The 19,108-nt window shown below is 31.3% G+C and overlaps 2 protein-coding genes across 2 annotated transcripts; one reads left to right on the forward strand and one right to left on the reverse strand.

Moving 5' to 3' along the window:
* The first annotated feature begins 564 nt into the window (after positions 1–564).
* LOC134722377 (uncharacterized) lies at positions 565–17,735 on the forward strand. Its single transcript, XM_063585995.1, has 8 exons — positions 565–694; positions 8,143–8,263; positions 10,779–10,975; positions 12,247–12,321; positions 13,500–13,607; positions 14,080–14,274; positions 16,488–16,571; positions 17,382–17,735. The coding sequence occupies exons 1-8, from the start codon at positions 644–646 to the stop codon at positions 17,733–17,735; spliced, it is 1,185 nt and encodes a 394-aa protein (XP_063442065.1). The 5' UTR covers positions 565–643.
* Positions 3,531–5,918, reverse strand: LOC134720890 (uncharacterized). The gene is made up of 3 exons (XM_063583442.1): positions 5,694–5,918; positions 4,835–5,100; positions 3,531–4,593 (listed from the first exon to the last, which is right to left on the reverse strand). Exons 1-3 carry the CDS (start codon positions 5,874–5,876, stop codon positions 3,531–3,533), a joined length of 1,512 nt encoding a protein of 503 aa, XP_063439512.1. The 5' UTR covers positions 5,877–5,918.
* Positions 17,736–19,108: the final 1,373 nt, after the last annotated feature.

Raw genomic sequence — 19,108 nt, forward strand, 5'->3', positions numbered from 1 at the left:
TATGATTTAAAAATACATAACATGCGCCGTATCTTATTTTTCGTTTTAAAATGACCAGATCTGTTATGTTTCAGACTGTATGGACAAAAACAAAAAATTCGGAAGAACTAAGGGTACAGTAGTTTACGCTGTTTATACCTCGTAAGTCCTTCGAAAAGAAACAATTCAAGGAAACAAACAAACACCGAAGGAATCAATGTACTCAAATTTATCGGGACCAGTGCATCGACAATAAAAGTGTCCCCTGCCATGATTGCTTGAATAAAATTCGAAAATAATCCATCAAATACTTTCCCTTCTAATCTTTTATGATCTTTTTGATACTCTAAATTCTCACAAAGTTATTTATCTTCCTACTCTGCAAATGATAGGAGTTACATTAACGATTTTTAGATCAATAATATAATGGAACTTATAACCCTAATCAGTCGCAAAACTGTTGGAATCGACAAGATGATAGATTTGGTAATCCGCAAAACCGCCTGTCCGTGTCAATTGTTGTTGCCAAAGTCCGCGTTATCTTTAATCTAGATAACATGTTTATTTTTTGACGAATCGCAGACACTTGCACGAGTAAATCATAAGTATTTGATTGAAATATTCTGTTTACAATGTTCGAATAAAATACACCAATTTGGACAAAATGGATAAAATATGTGCAATATTTATTTATATCTGCCATATTATAATATTTGTAAGTATTAAGTTATATTTGAAAACAGTTTTAAAGTGTACTTTTTTGAGAAAACCATTGCAATTTGTAATATTTGTCTTTTAAATAACTTTTTTCGTTGATCAGAGAGTCGACTATACCCTTTTTACCTTCATGCGTGTTTCAGTTGAATGTTTCGTTGTAAAAACGTATAAAGCAAATATATTTGGTATACCAACTAGAGTCAGATTACATTATGTGTTTGTTTATGAAGGGTTCATGTTGAGACAATAAAACTAGAAATTCACGGTACCAAAAAAATTGGAAAATGTGGGCAAATGAAATAGTCTCTTCTTTGTCAAAGACACCAGAATAGGTGTGTTTGTTAAAAAGTAAATCCGCGCTACAACAAATGTGAAAACTGTGTAATTTTTGCATGTTTTTGTTTTCGTTTATTCATTTTTCAATTTGAATTTATGTATTATATTTATTTTATTCAAGCAATGTTCACAAAACAGAAAAGTCGAATTTATCGTTAGCTAATACTTATTTAATTTTTTACAAAAAGCGCTTCAACGACTGACTTCGGTTTTTTATCTTGCGAATGAGGAATTATGCACTTGTTCCTATCCTTGCCGGAATTCATCTTTTAAATACATATAAACTAAAGAAAAACAATATTGTGACGTGTTCCAGGCAATCGCAAATGCATTATAGACCGTTCTTAATAAGATTGTAATGAATATTCATATAAATTCGAAATCGAGGCTAAGCTAGGCAATTATTTGTAAACAATATGGCAGCATCAACAACAAACGGTACCTCATCAAAAGATCTTTCACATTTACCAGATATATCATTTGCTTTTGTGGAAGAATTTATAAGAAAACACAGCCAGAGTTCAGGAAAAGAACAAATGACAAAAGGATTCAAATACTACAGCGAGGAATACGTACATTCTGTGTCAGGTAAGGTCACTTGTTATGTTTGTTTACGAGGTGCACGTGAGAAATATTGTCTTTACACAAACCATTATTTTACCAGCAAATTATAACTTTTGACCATTATTTGTGCAGTAGAAAGCATTATTCATATTCTTATTGTTTTAGTCTGCAGACTGCTGATTTATTTAGATAATTAACTCCGTATCTTGATTCTGATAATCACGTATAAATCAGCTGAATAAGTGAAGGGTAGCAATCATGCATGAACCCTCTTTGACAGAAAGTATAATATTATAAGTAACAGATAATTAAACTTGTTTACATAGTTTTATATGTTAAATTTTATAGGTGTTTAGTATAAAAAAGATGTATTTTTTTACAGTGCATCCTGATGATACTTGGTGTTTGGTCAAAGGAAAATGTTTTAGATCTCAAAGAAAAAACGAGTCTCCACATGATGTCAAGGTAGGCATACATTTTATTTCACTTGTTGTACTAAACATAGAATATAAATATTAATTAACTTTATATCCTCCTAAAAAAATATTTTGCAAATAAACAATTTCATACAATAATAAAGAACTTTACATATTAATCAATACATGCATATGAATATAATAAAATTATTAACAAAATATTAAACTAATACATCTCAAATTCTTTCACAGATCATGCTAAATGGAGGGCAGATTGAATATTCATTCTGTACATGTACAATTGGACAAAGTGGTTACTGTGGACATGTGTCAGCCCTTCTTTACCAACTTGCACACTACAAATCCCTGAAAATGAAGTTAATTCCAACAGATATTGCTAAAACATCTTTACCACAGACGTGGCATGTTCCACGAGGCCAGAAATTACATGGTGAAAAGGCTGATAACATCATTGTGCAGGGTTATGACCGTGAGGATCCCCAACGAGCTACAAAGGGAATAAAGTCTACCCTATATAATCCTATTCCTGGGAACGAAGCTATCAATGTCAATGACTTGTTGGGCCAGGTTAAAGATATGGACATTTTGTTTGACACTGTGGTGACAGAACACAGGACAGAACTAGTTCAAACTGAATTTGGTAAATTCCCTAAAGGAAGCATTCTCAGTTATCAACAAAAAATGGCAAGTGACTACCTCCTCAACTTAATGGATAATAATTCATTTCCAGAATTACCATTGAAAAATGTCATGATTAACAATTTTGAAACTGTTCTCATGAAAGACCAGTTAAAAAAGTATGACTCCTTGAAGGTTACACTGCTGGAAAGTAAAGAGATTGAGGAAGGAACACGTCTTCAATCGAATGATCCTAAATGGCATAAAATTAGACGTGATCGTATCACAGCATCACATGCAGGAGAAATAGCCAAGAGAAGAGCTGATGGGGCTAAACTTGCTGAACGCTTGCAGTCAACTAGACATGTTCAGACAGCAGCTATGAAACCTGGTATAGAATGTGAGGTTACTGCAGCACAAGCCTATAGCAAGGTGATGAATGACAATGTCAACTTATATCCATGTGGTGTGATTGTAAATCCCTGGTGTCACTGGCTTGCAGCTACCCCAGACAGAAAAGTATATGCACCTGATAGAAATCAACCACATGGTTTGTTGGAAATAAAGTGTCCAAACACTGACCAATTATCAAGCGTCAAATGTCTTCATTTAATCGACGGGGAGCTAAAATTGAAAAAAAATGATAACTATCATTATCAAATACAAATGCAAATGGCCGTGACAGGATTAGACTGGTGTGACTTTTTTGTTTGGCTTGAAAATGATTCACATTTGGAAACAGTTTATTTTGATAGTGAATTTTGGGAAGCTACAAAAGACAAACTTGATTTGTTTTTCAACACTTATTTTTTTAACTAAATTATGTCAATGTATGCATGTATAAATGAAACACTATGCCAACTTTTAATTAGTGATGATTTAGTTTTTTTGCTTAATTAATGGTCTTCTGAACAGAGTCAATAGATTAGCAACAGTCCATAACTGATTCACAGATCCAGCTAATGAAAGTGGGACTGTATACTGTAAAAGTCTATATTCTTTAGCCCGCTTTATATGCCGCTCAACATGTATTCTTAAGGATGCAATTTTTTGATTGTCCTCAATTTGTGACGGTGTAAACTGTCCATCACTGCAAAGGAAGTGTGGCGTAGCTATTGACACACCTGTATCTTTAAGTAATTTATTTAAAATAAACCCTTTATCCGCCATTATTTGGTCTCCTGGTTCTAATAAGTCAATAAGTCCACTATGCTTGGTAATTTCTATGTCAGACATACATCCAGAATATAATGCAGAAATGAAAGTGATAGCACCATGTGGCGATATTCCGACCAGTCCTTTCCAGGTGTTGTGACTTTTGTATGATGAAAAAGTTTTTGACGCCAAGGCTAAAGAAGAAGGTCTTTCTGTAAAAATTTCGGTACAGTCTATTATCACACGCGTGTTAGGGTACAGAAGTTTGAAGTCCTGTGGCATATGCTCCATTATTTTACCCCTACTAGGCCAGATATTAATGCCACCCAATATGAAATATAAATAATTTGTCCAAGTTATTATTTTTCTGCTTACTGTTGATGCATGAATGTTAAATCTTACTGACAAGTCCTCAGTCAGAAAACCACACCTTAACCTACATAAAAACATAAACAGTTCATCAATAGGATCCATTGACTTTGGACGTCCTCTATTGCTGGGTTCCTCAGAAGACTTATAATACACAGTTTTCATTCTTGTTGCAGTAGGCTTGATAGCAGAATAGAAAATTAAAAATAAATCAAAAGTTGGAAATCCAGTATAAAACTCTATCATTTCATGGTCGTAAGAAAATCTTGTTACTCCGAACCGTTCCATTTGTAATTTCTGGTTTAAACTTGCGAGCTCATAGGTCTTGTCTTTAAGTTCAGAGTCCTTTTGCTGTACCACATGTTCCAGTTTCTCAATTTTCTCAAGACAGTCAGCATGAATGTTAGAATCACAACTCCTGTCAATATAAAATAAATGTATTAAGTAATGGTATCATCACCTTAACATTAAAAAGGGGGAAGTAGTTTTAAAGAACACTGTGTTTCCTTTTGATTTTATAAAATATTTTTATGTTTTCTTTTCAATTATTTTGAAAATAATTATATACATAAAAAAACATGCAAGTTTAGTTTAAATTTGGGTTTGTACATTTAATATTTTTTTATTTTGAATTAATACATTCTGATAACTAAACTTACATGTCATTTTCATGATGAACACTTTGTGAATTGTGAACTTCACAGACACTATCCTCTACAACCATTTCATCTTCATCTTCACGATCGTCAACTTTCATCTTTTTGAAAAGGGACTGTCTTGATGTGGGGGCCTTTCTGCTGCTTTCATTTAATTTCCAATCAAAGACAGATGGAACAGCTTCTGGTTTGAGACATTTTCTGTTAGGAGTCCAGCGGTAATCTTCCTTCTTGAAATGTTTGGAACATACCACTGTATTTCCTCCAATCTGAAAACAAATACAAATTAATAGGTTTCGTTCTTGTATTTATATAACATTGTTCTTAAGTTATCATATTTATAATGTAGACCAGTAACATATTTATGAAAAAAATAAGAAGTTTATTCTTTTTATTATTAAATAAAAGTATTTGCAATTTACAAATGTGTTTATAGGTAAATTATAATTTTAAAAGAATGTTGAGAATGAAATTGTCGGTGTTGTTTACGAATACATCACATTATTTTCATTCTCTATGACCATGACGACAGACGTGTTTGAAGTTCAAAATGCATATTATATTTATAACAGTCTCATACACACAGTGATAAAAACAACATGGGATAAATTAATTACACATATCTACAGATATGCGGATGAAGGAAAATCGCTATCAACATGTGGTAACAGTTTGACATGTAACACTTAAACAGATGTTTTACGGCTAAAATAAAAGTATTGTTAAAGAAAAATATTGTTGAACATAATCTTATAGTCTGTCTGAAACTAATTATTGAAAATTGGGACAGGTATTACATATAAAACAACATTATCGGCTTCTATGAAAAGTGTAAACAAATGCACGTGTTTCTAGTATTTACCTTGAAAAATTCACCTTCATCTCTACGGATTGCAACAATCCACTGTTTTCTTGTTAGCATTTTCTTTTCTGATGGTATATGATGAAAACTCAACTCTTTATTAGTTCTGGCATTGCCATTACAAAATGGCACACAACAGTATTCATCTCTTTGTTTACTTGTTGATGCTGCTGGAGAAGCCATTATTGATAATACCGGTGCCTAGCTTAGCCTCATTTTCGAAAATTGAACTCTGGGTCAATGCATACATGAATAACTTTTAAGAACCGTCTATATATACGCTAATATTCAATATCCGGTTCCAAAAGAGACGAATATTCCTAATGTTTTCAATATGTAATGTGTCTAAATATGTCTGATTTATTCGGAATAAAGTGAAGTATGTATGTATGTATGTATGTATGTATGATAAAGTGGAGGGTTTGTGTTGCTCGGTCTTAGTTTTCTTTTTCTGTTTTGTGTGCTGTTATTCGTCTGTTCGTCTGTTAGTGTTTTTATGTTTTAATATACATGTCGTTGTTAGGTAATTTTTTACCTGTATGAATTTGAATGTCCCTATGTTATCTTTTGTCTATAAAAGACTAAAGATAACTCAAAACAATTATTTTAAACGACTTTAGTGAAAAATGAATATAATAGTAAAAATGGAATGGATATGCTCTGCAGTGTTTCTTATGAGTTTGTACATGTTAAATGTCATTTGAATTATCCTCGCAGTTCAGTATTTTTGTGATTTTATTTTTTGTTATCTTTTGTCTCTAAAAGATAAAAGATCACTTAAAACAAAATTTTAAACAACTTTGGTGGTAAAATATGAGTATCTTTATGGAATGGATATACTATGCTGTGTTACTATTATATAACTAATCATATTGGCTTTATATCCTCTTGTATTTAAAGACTGGTAATATTGAATATTCTGTTCGATCGTCTACAGTATTTTTTGCTACATCTGGAACAGCCTTGTCGTGGCTTCGTTTATACCTGACTAATAGGTCGCAGTTTGTCTCCATTGGATCTGTCCAATCCGAAAATATGGGTCTAAAATATGGCGTCCAACAGTGCTCCGTGCTTGGACCTAGACTTCACTCCATGGTTTCGTACCCGGTAAGTGAAATCTGTAAGAAGCATAGCATGGCATACCACTGTTATGCAGATGATACGCAAATTTACCAAGTCATCAAAACATAAGATAATTTGGATGAAATTACAAGCGCCTAGAAGCTTGTTTGGGAGATATCAAAACTTGGATAAGCTCAAATATGCTGAAGTTAAACCAGGACAAGCAGAATTGATTGCTTTTACTCAAAAAGACAAAGTCAAAAGTCTTAGTAAGTTTCAACTGACATTTGATGGAATTATACTTAGTGAATCAACCTGTGTTCGAAATTTTTGAGTTTTTTTTCCGATGAAATACCCAGCATGCAGCAACAGACAAATACAATTACCAAATTCTGTTTTGATCAGATTCGTAACATAGGACGGATTCGATCATATATAACGGAGGACGCTTGCAAACCTCTTGAACTCTCTCTTCTTACGTTTTGATAACGGTAATGCTGTAATGTATGATGTGAATGCCTCGAGTCATCCAAACTTCAACTTATTCAGAACACAGCTAGTATCCCACAACAAGAAGTTTGAACATATATTAACTCCAACAATTATGACTCTTCAGTGGCTACCATTCAAATTCCGAAGCCGGTACAAACTGTTGCTTTATGCATTCAAAGCCATGCATGGACTTGCAAAGTCGTATCTTAGTGAACTACTACATTTTTACAAACCAGCACGATCGTTGCGATCTGAAAATGCTTCTTTAATCGAGAATCCAAAAAATGCACGGACCAACGGTTTGGTGAACGGAGGTTCGATGAGGCGGCCGGGACTCTGTGGAATAGCCTTCCAACAAATCTTCGAAATGAACAATCGCTAGAACAATTTTAAGAAAGGACTGAATATATTCAACGTTACATTGTGGATCGCTCATGGTTAAGAAATGGAACTGTGATTGGTTGTATTTGACTGATGTTTATTTTTATAATATTTTGTACATTTTAGTCTGATTGTATGTGTTTCTGTATATTTTGATAAAACATTTTTACCTTTTTTTACAAGCTGAAGTATTTTGATAACTTATTTTTAAATCAAAATAAGAATTGTACTTATTCATCAATAATTCTTTTAATTCATTTTTAAACAAGTTTGTGGAGTTTTTAACTTTTTACAGTTGATTTGTTGTCGTATGCTTTTAAACATATTTTGGTCTACTTTTAACTTTGTAATTTCGTGTATGTACGAACTTGTTTACCTTTGTTTTAATATGTAAAGCGCTTAGAGTAATTGAAGTTTTATATAATGCGCTATAAAAATGCCTTGTAATAATAATATTAATAATAATACAAACATATCAATTATAACAATAATTATTATTCTGTTTTGCCTTTAGATGATAGGAGCTGTATCAGTAGGCGGTGGGATTTATATTATTGCTGGATTTGACAAAATGGATGAAAAATTGACTCCAACATTCGACAAAGCTAAAGACAATATCAGGGAAATGATTAAAGGTTTTTATATGCAGAAGTTTGTTATGTAAAATGTTGACAAGCAATCTCTCCGTGTATCGTTGATTAACATATTTTGTGTTCATATTGCGAGTAATATGCGTACTGTTTTAAAGTCTTATAATGATGATATACATAAAGGGCATTCATAAAATACTGATTTAGAAATCGTGGATAAAACTAGTCAGTATTGAAAAGAAAACTGGCAAAAGTAGTAGTTTAACACTTTGACCTCTCGGCTACCGAGGCTCCCCGCAAGTTTGAAGTTATTATTCAAATAAATGCATCGACTTTGATTCTAAGCTTATCAATTTCAATTTACTTTACATATTGTTTAAAGTCAGATTTTTTAGTTAATTGCTTTGGATTATACTTTCTTCATCAACTAGTGGTGTTTCAGTATCAGTAGGTTTATCTTATCTGAACTGAATCAAAACCTCGCTGTTGTAATGTTCTGGAGTGTACTATATACAAACATGTTTACAGACTTACTGATTAAACAAAAAAATATATATCGAAAGTTGTAATACACTTTAGAATACAATGAAGTGTATACATGTTTGAGATGTTCCACATTGCTAATCCTTACAGAAACATATTATACAAATTGTAAACATTATTTCTAACAGCTAATTGTAACGTGAAAACCTATTAAAAAATGTAAAACTATGTTAATTTGTTAGTAATAATGGTTTTAGACAATTTGTATTTACCCTGTTCTAATGACTGACTTTGTTATGGTCATAACTATTGTTTGATTATACCTTGCATAAGTTTTATAACCAAAATAATACCATAAACTAAGGCAAAATACTCACTGGCAATATAACTCGTTCATTGAAGATCGATCACTGTAAACTAATTTGTTCTTTAAATAAAATTTTTTGTAAAGGTAATACGTTTAAAAAGTTGAATTCAACTAGATTATTTTTGATTGTATTTCAATAGTTATACACTTTTATATATACATTGTGTTCTAGTGAATGAGTGTAACGGTTCTGCATTCTGTCAATACTTCTATGTTGGTGTAGCACAAGGAAATGAGATCCCTGGACTAATTTTTTTTACAAAATTGCAAACTGTACTAATCCTATTTAGTGTTCTTTATCGATATTTTAATTTTGGAAAACATGGTCTACTTATTTATTGAAATTTTCTTTAAACTAGAAAGAGCAAATACTTTTAGACCTCTACTCTGTATTCGTTTTTCCTATAGTCACAGTAAGATGTTTGTTTAAATTGTACTTCGTACCTATGTGGCAAAATATTTAAACCAGGCGTATAGCTTGCCTCTTGTATTTTACTGTCTTAATTTTTGGACGACGTGAATGCCACATTCTACCTAACCCTGGCGTGGTGTGTTGGTTGCGGTAATTGGTTCATCGACATGGCATTTAGCTGTGTTTATCTTTCGTGCTTTGAATTTCCGTTAATGGTTGAAAATCAATCCACACCTGCTGACTTTTTTCAAATTTTTGTAAATCCTACATGATATAAAAATGTCAAGATGAAATTTATCTGAAAATTAATATAGGATAATACTTTTACACGAATAGCAATACTTTAAATGAATTTATGTTGTTTGTTTAGTAGTTTATTCCGTAGAAAAAAGTAGAAATTCTGATATATGAATCAGAATAGTACCCTTATAGATACACATTTTACAATGAAAAATCAAAAGCACGAATACTTGAAAAAATGTACTCTTATTACAAAATAAAAAGATGTGGTATAATTGTCAATGAGACAACACTCAACCATAGAACAAAACAAAGAATCGTACTACTACACAACACGGCCATCAACAACGAGCACAACATATACCACACAGTCAGGAATGACAAATGTAAAAATTCAGACGATAATATAACGGTTGCTATTATGTATAAAACAAAATAATCGGAAAGTCCCTTATGAAACGGCAAAGGTCAAACACATCAAACGAATGGATAAGAACTGTCATATTTCTGACTTACAGCCATTAGATGGTGTAAACTTCCTAAAAATGCGTATATGTTGTAATAGTGTATGGCATATGGTGCAATGGTGTAAGGTTTATGGTGTTATGGTTTATGTGTAAAGGGAATGGTGTAATGGTGTTTGAGGAATGGTGTGATTGTGCAAAATGCGATCAGGAATGGTGTGAATGATGGTGTACGACATTTTGTTGAAAACGAAGTTTTTTTTATTTAATTTTTTTAAATTGTTAACATAAACAATAATAATAATCTTTAATATTTGAAATTTAATTGCATTATTAGTAATTTCGGATCGTGTAGATAGAATAGGGAATGGTGCATGGTGTAATGTGTATGGTGTAATGGTACGAGGTGTATGGTGTAATGGTGTATGGTGTATGGTGTAATTGTGTATGGCGTTAGTGGGATGTTTGCACCATACAAGGACTGTAGTACGTGCGATTACTGAAAACAAAAAACGATTACAAATATGAGTTAATACCATATGATGATGAAAATTGTTTGTTAGGATAAAATAAAATGATCGTTCTTATTTTCAGTTATCAACGTGTTTCCAGGCGTAGAAATTTTACACCCACCAAATGTTACAATGGCGGATCCTTTAAAAGACATGAACTATAAAGGATTTATCAGAGCATGCGGATTATTTCTTCTGGTGTTTGGTGCCGTAATTTCGACAATTTCAGTTCTTGGTTTAGTGGGAACGTTTCGTAAGTCACGGCGTCTGACAATAACGGTACTTATTGAATCATGTTATATTCATTTCCATATCATATACCTACACTAATTATCACTATTTTAATATTTAAGCTGTTTACAGCTACTTGTAGTGAAATTACATAATTGATCCTTTAATCAATTATTTTGACAGTTTGTGTTCTGTATTATTGTTATTTTGTCAGCTTAATTTTCATATTTAAGTGCCGTGCTAATTTGTTCAAAACAAAGAAAACAAATGGAAAAAATTATGTTAAAAGGCTAAACTTTGATTTGGAAATACAAGTTTGTCGTTAAGAATATGACGTTACAAATTGTAACGTTTGATACGACAAACTCTACTATAATGAATTCCTGACCTTCGTCGGATAATATTATTCAATAATTAATATTCTGAGATATTATTGTTTAATTTTCGTTGTGCTTTTTGTTCTACTTTTAGTCATAATCTTGACCTATTTAATTCTTGATATGCAGCCTTGTTTCTTATCTATCTTTTCTACCTGCTAACCATTGAGTTTGTGTGGGTTATTTTAACATTTTAATAATACCGGTTAGGCATTTTAAGGTTTTGTATTTAGTTGTATAGCTAGCTAAACCTCTCACTGAAATGACAGTCGACACACAAACCACTCGTGACGGCGCTCGTAGGGATTATCATATAGCACCCTTGGTTTTATATCTTACTTGTTAGCAGCAATCCTTTATCAATACAGTTATGATAATAATGCAAGCTCTGAGATATCGTATCAAGAAAGACGCAAAATATACCAAAATGAACATTCGAATTCATTTGTCGAAAACAAACCTGTTAATATTATGTAAGTAAAAATCGAAAAACGACCAAATAAAAAAATACAAACGGCAGAGAAACAGCACGAACCTCCCAAAAATCCTTAGTATTTTATAGCTAATTCAATACAATAAATAAGGTAACTTCAAATATAAAAAAAATGTAATCAAGAATATGGGAATGCATGAAATCTATCAAAGAATTAACATAGTTCATGAGTCTACCTTTGATACAAATTTTTCCAACATTTGATCGTTTATTTTAAATTTGCTCTACGCTTTTGTTTGTTTCAGATGATTATTCAGAAAATGTATAGCTATTCACTGATACTGTTATTGAAGATTTCCATATTATTCCCTGCTTTACCTAAATGTGTTTTTCTCTTTCTGATTTCAGGAATATCTAGTTCACATTATACCCAAAATGTTTTGCTTTGTGTTTAGGACATGTTTTAACGTCGCTTCCAAATAATGAGATATTGTTTATATATCTTTCAGTATGTTGTAGCCTTGGGTTTACTAACTCTAATACAGATTGCAGCAGTTGTTTTGTATAAAGCCGATCGAACCATAGTAGGTATCCAATGTTAATTTGATTCATATATTAAAAACTTATTGGAGTGGAGAATGAGCCAAAAAGGGAAAAAATGTGTTTTACTTCAAACATTCAATTATAATATCTTCAGTTGTAAGATTCAAGGTAAATACATATAATCATTTTGTAGGACATAACATTTACAAACTCAATCTTAAAAACTGCGTTCCACTTTCATTTCAACTATTCAACGACATAATTGCCAATATAGCTGTTATCATTTCAATCGCCCAGAGTATCGATCTCATTGAAGATACAATATTGATAAAAGATTTGAAAGGCTTGTTAATGAGACAACTATCCAACAGACGTCAAATGACAAAGATGTAAGTAACTACTAGTTACATGTACTCGTTGACCATTAACATTGAACAAAACCCAGCAAAATGCACAGTGAAATTTAACCAAAAAAATACATGGTTAAACAGTTCAAACAAAAAACTCAACAATGCCCTGATATACGCTTATGTATTAAAACATAATAATAATAGCATATTATAACTTGTTTTGCAACTTCACAGATCGTACATTTACACTTCAATTTCACCTTTAAAGATGGGTTATCGCCATCATACATTTTGTAATTTGGTATGATTTGTGTTGTTCAATTTTATTGACTGTATGGTATTTTGTTGAATTTTGTTTTAACCATTGATTATCTTTTACCTACTATATGATCCTTTTCTTTTTCCACTGGCTTGTGGGATTACTCTCAAAATTACTTTGTATTAAAACATGTAGAATGACTGATGTTGCTCAATATTTACATATACAATGTACCTGAATTCAATCCGTGTAAAATATATAACATTGGGAATGTTTTAACTTGATAAAGGGAGATGTGGTATGAGTGCATATGACACAACTCTTCATCCAAATAATAATCAATACAAGTAAACACTAACAAGTCAAGGTACGGCCTTCAGCTTTGTCGGTTTACAATATAAAATCAACACAAGTAAATAATTTCACAGTGTGTACATTACCTTAATATTTATAACATTAATCTTGTTAAACCTAAATGAAAACTAAAACTTTTTTTTATCTTATTATCATCGAATGTCAGTGCTGCAAAACTAGAAACCGGCATTCATATTAAGATTGTCTTTACTATACCGCATTTGAATGTAATGAGATTTTTTAAATTTATTTTCAGGTAAATAAAGTTATATTTAAGCACTTTTTTAAAAGTTTAGATGAATCGTATAAAGGATTCAGTTCAAACGATCCTGTCAGCATTGGATGGAACCTTTTTATGCAGCAGGTAAAATTTAGTCCGAATATTAATGTTCAAAAATAATTATAAATAGAATCAATTAAGAATATTCAAAAGTCATAAAAGATAAAACTCATTAAAGATATCATACGGTGGCATTTTAAAACACTTTATCATTTCTTCATTATGACGTTCAAAATTATAAATATTTCAACCGTAATCCTTTAATAATTCAATGATCTTTTGCATTCTTTCGTTAGACCAACTTAAATATCAATTCGTGTCTTTATCAAGTAAGAGAATGAATAACGCAACGTCCTTCATGAATACTTTAATTTCATTTAATGATAACTGTCTTTTTGTCATAGACCTACACATGGTATATATTTGTTTGATTTTGCCGCAAAATTAAAGTTGTTCGTATACATTTTAAGCCATACGCATGAATTTAATGAAAAGAGTCACAAAGTCATACCCCTACACAAAATGACTATAAGATGGTATATATTTAATGTTTCAGTTCAACTGTTGTGGTATTCATGGATACACAGATTTCCAATCGTCGAATTCTTTTGATGAGAAATGGGGAGAACCGATTCATACCATGATCAAGCCGCAAGCAATCAACTTTTCTGTTGCGTGCTGCAATGCAATAGAAATTCACCCAAAGGGTTTTCAGGGACCCTGTAGAGAAAAGGATTATATTCATAAAAAGGTAGTTATTTTGTTCTGATTAAATAGTCATGCCTATGCCTTAAATCGGCACACCATTCTTTTCATAACTCAAAACACGTAAAATTCCTAAAAATAAGTGTTCAACTTTTGTTTTCCCCATCATTTTATAAATATTTACTTTAATGTAGCCCTGATTCTCATATGACGTGCTTCTTTCGCTTTGTGAATACACACATGCTCTAAATCCAATACAATTTGTTTTTGCATGCGTAAATTGACTACTGCAGCATAATGTTAGTAAATTGGCTTGAATTTAATATATTTCCTTAACTCAAACACTACCACACATGATGTTACTAATTCATTTATTATGACTTTAATGTGTTGCATTTCAAAATTGACATATTTAACCTAGAAACGACAACCGTTTATGCTGGCTGTTCAAAACTCCTCCCTCTGACAAGTCTCAGTGCTAGCCGTTTGCTTCTATAAAAAAGGGAGGTTAATGGAAGATCCTTCACAAACGCTCCACACTTATGAACATCGGACATAGACATTAACTTAAATGTCATAATCAAAATCGAAATAATTGATGCAAGCTATTTTTAATTGTAGTTTTAACATGGAAATGTATTATATTCGTGTTATTTTAGACCTCACTATCGCTCGTGCAAAAATAATCACGAATATAAACCTATGTTCAAACCACAGTAAAGTGTAGCTTGCATCAACAATTACTTAATTCTGATATAGCGTATAACATGTATAACTCTTGACAGCTTGATTTCTATGATTTAAGTCATGTTTACACTCATTGGCACTCACACCACATCTTCCTATATCTATATACATCGACAAAGTAAAAATAAATTGAAACTTCTACCGAACCCGCTAAAAAGAATTATTGATGATTCAGTTTATCTGTCACAGTGACAATTGTAATTATTAAAACACAAACAAAGAAAAAAGCGTAAACAGTTGAACATGTAGTTATTTTCTAAATAGACAAATGTTTATGACATATGTCAAGTTCCAAATCGACGTGAGCTTATTTTTTAACTGATAAACAGATACCATTAATGAGAAATCATGCTATCAAAAATCCTACTGAACTCCGAGGAATATTCAAAACGGAAAGTCTGTGATAAGATTGTAAAAGCTGAAGCACAACAAACAAATTGATTACAACTGTCATATTCCTGACTATAATGGCTTTGATGGTGAATATAATTGGATAGTTATGAAAACAGTTCGCTTGTGTTGTTCTCTTTCTGGTTTTGTTTGTTACCTTTCTTTAAATATTCATTTATATATAAACATCCGTCAACTATTGTTTATCATAACTAAATTATTTCATATTTCAATCTTTCAAGTAAAGCCTATAGACATCAAAATATTTTCATTTAACTGCACCTTGTTAAATCTGTACGCTGAATCTACCTTGAAGACGTTTAGCATATTAATTGGTCATCAACCAAGTTATATATTGCATAAAGAAAATATTGATAAATACAATTTTAGTTTTAACAAGCAGAGCTACATTTGTGGAGCATGATCTGCTTACCATTCCAGATCATTAGATATAACTCCAAGTTTTGGGTGGGGTTCGTGTTGCTAAGTCTTTAATTTTCTATGCTTTGCCTTGTGTACTATTATTTGTCTGTTTGTCTTTTTGTTTTTAGCCATGGCGTTGTCAGTTTATTATTAATCTATGAGTTTGAATGTCCTCTGGTATCATTCTCTTATAAAGTGCCATTTATTTGAAAATACTATCAGCGAAAAGAAAAGCGCAAACGGTCATTAACATTTGTCTTCAATTATTTTTTTTATTTTAATAATGCATATAGAATATGTAAGATAGCACGGCTACCCAATGATGTTTATATTATTCTTTATAATGATAATAATGAAAGTAAGAAAAATCAATTCTTTCCTCATAAAAAAAAGTCAAGATCTTATTCTAGCGCTGCTTACAGGGGCATCATAAAATGTTACAATCAATAACTACTGCAGAAATTTCATTTCTTTTCACAAAAAAATCCGTAAAATAGGTACATGTATTGGATGATGCATGTTGTGACCCTCGAAAAACGTTTATTTTGATAATTGTATATGGCACTCTAGTATCACTGGTTCTTTATGTCGTTGGATTGTTGTTTTTGTGTAATTACATTTCTGACTTTATCCACATTTATATTTGAAATTTTAAAAATTTCACTTGTGTTTTGTTCCACTTGCTGATTTCCTTTGCAGGGTTGTATAGACGTGTTCTGGGAGACAGCAGATACATACCAAGCTCCTGTCATAGCTCTTGTGTCAATCGCCTGTCTGATTCAGGTAACATATCGTATATAAACACTTATTATATTTTCATCATGATTCTGAATTTGTCAATTTCTTTAGATAGTAAACTGTGAATGAGAAAGCTCATCCAACAATTAAATTGATTATTAAAGAGACCGTATTTTGTAGTAGAGTAGATTGAATATGCCAGTTATCTTTCGTGATCTTACATAGTGCACAAGACACCATTTTGTGTTCTGTTTTATATATTTATTAATTAAATTTATTAAACACACAGTGGACGTGGACGGGTACTTTAACATTCCAACAACAAAAGGACTCAAGAGACAGATTGGAGGGAACTTGCACTAACTAACTGACAGCCTGTTCAATGTCAATACTAACTGATTAACAAACCATTCATATAAGACTAAGTAATCAGTCAGTTCATATCTAAAAATCAAATTTAATTAGTGTAAACATGTCACAAATAGTCAGCGGAAAACATGACCTTGTTCAAAGCAAAGATACAGGTATCAAGAGGTTGTAATGCCATGAATGTGCATATGTATATAATAATAATATTTAGTTTGTATTTAATTTACTGATAACAAAATTAACATGGTATAGAACATCATGTCTTAAATTTTGTTATCGACATACATGTATATTTATTCGACCGCATTATTTACAATTTTGGAAAAGAAGGGTACGCTCTCATCAAATAATAAAGAATTTAAAAATAACTAATCCGTATGTTAAAAAAACACTTAATAAAAAACTGGTTATTTTGAGCACAAGAATAACATATTTCGATTTAATAATTCCTTGTATTTAATTATATAAATATACATTGTGTACCAGGTTTGTATATCTCATTTAAACTTGCAGTTGTCTCAGATAATTGTAACGTGTTACACCAGAATTATCAAATCGAATAAATCCAGCAACAAAAAGACAGACCAAATGAATACAAAAAAATATAACAATGTTGCTCCATCGAAAGAAGATATAAAACCTGGACCGAAAAAACCTGTATACTCGGAGGAGGAAATGTGGTATCCCAAAGAACTGAAAAATAATTATGTTTCCCCACAAAAACAAGCATGGGATACAGGAAATGGAGATGATATTTTAGAGGAAAAAGATAAATGGTATTCCGAAGATAGACGAAAACCTATGACGAGACCAAATAGGTCCTTAGTCATGGACTTTTAGTACCAATGATGTAAAATGGCAATGCCTTGATCTGAACAATACTGCTAAATCTGTTTAATGTTTTCCTACATTCGTTTTGTAAATATACGACATATGCATATGTTTAAAGCGTTGATTTGACTGTGCTGCATTTTTTGGATATCGGATAGTTATTCATTTTTCTTCACCTATCCAAAACGGATAATGTAGAAGCTTTTTTCAACCCTTGGTTCTTCTTTTTCATCCATCGTCAGAAACTCATGAGTCCATTGATACTGAGTTTAATACATCCCTCTTCAAGAAAAAATCAATCTAATTGAATACTACCAAATTTTACTCAATAATAGAAAATTGGAGTAAAATCATTTCAAAATTCAAGAGGAAATCCTGAATATCCTAACTTATGAAGGTTATGAATCTTTGGAAAATCAATCCATAGATAATTTACTTTATGAATAACATGTAATGGCCTTCGGGAAAATGTGTGGAGAATCCTTCTAAGCGGAAAAACACTTACATTATTTCAAATGAAACATGTTCTATTTTAATTAAGAATGATGACCTTAATAAGAATTTGACAAAAGAAAATTAAACAAAGCATCGAAAAAAATACCAGTAAATTAGAAACTAGTGTTATTAATAACTAATTTTGAAATTATAAATGCATTATTGATAATAAGAAATTAAGGAAAATGATATTTTGTAGTCAATTAATAGTTAGTGATGTAAGGTTCTAATTAACTAAGGCCTACCGTCCGTTAATTTACTATTTTTCAGGTCCTGGTAAGTCTTATATTTATTATTATTAGTTATGTAGTATTATTTGTTACGGATAGAAAAATTAATCACCGCCTTTATTAATTATATTTAATTTTGTACGATTATTTACGTTTGAAGTTGGATTCATAACAAACTGGACATATATATATATTACAGTTAATTGCTATTAATAAGTATTGCAATATGCATTTTGTTTAAATGTAATATCAGTATTTAGTTCTAATATAATCTTAAATCAATACTAATTCTATATTACTTTTAATTAAAGTTTTTCATATGTGACGTCATGCTGTTTCTAAATTTCATAAATTCAAATGTGACATAACGTTTGTGCCTTTTCGCCATCGTATGTGACGTCATTTTTTTTTAATTGCGTTGACGCCTGTACTGATTCGGGTGTGTCTTTTCTGTGTTGGACTTGACTTTATTTTTTCGGGTTTAGTTTTCTGTAATTAGTTAACACTTCAGTTTCATTATGTATATCTGTTTTATATTCATTTGATAAAATTTACTGTTTGCAATAGCATGTATTGTTCTATATAATAAGAATTTTCTGATCCCGGGCATAAAAACAATGCCGTATTTGGCACAACCTTTTCAACTTTTGATTTTCA

Source organism: Mytilus trossulus, chromosome 6 (assembly GCF_036588685.1).
Source record: "Mytilus trossulus isolate FHL-02 chromosome 6, PNRI_Mtr1.1.1.hap1, whole genome shotgun sequence".
Taxonomy (NCBI): Eukaryota; Metazoa; Mollusca; class Bivalvia; order Mytilida; family Mytilidae; genus Mytilus; species Mytilus trossulus.

Bases quoted from the DNA above. Each gene is read 5' to 3' on its own strand.
- LOC134722377 (XM_063585995.1), top strand. From the start codon at position 644: ATGGATAAAATATGTGCAATATTTATTTATATCTGCCATATTATAATA. The intron at 8,264-10,778 runs GTTTTTATATGC...TCTTATTTTCAG, and splicing joins TATCAGGGAAATGATTAAAG to TTATCAACGTGTTTCCAGGC. The intron at 12,322-13,499 runs GTAGGTATCCAA...ATTTATTTTCAG, and splicing joins ATAAAGCCGATCGAACCATA to GTAAATAAAGTTATATTTAA.
- LOC134720890 (XM_063583442.1), bottom strand. From the start codon at position 5,876: ATGGCTTCTCCAGCAGCATCAACAAGTAAACAAAGAGATGAATACTGT. The intron at 5,101-5,693 runs GTAAATACTAGA...ATTTGTTTTCAG, and splicing joins ATGAAGGTGAATTTTTCAAG to ATTGGAGGAAATACAGTGGT. The intron at 4,594-4,834 runs GTAAGTTTAGTT...TTATATTGACAG, and splicing joins GTTCATCATGAAAATGACAT to GAGTTGTGATTCTAACATTC.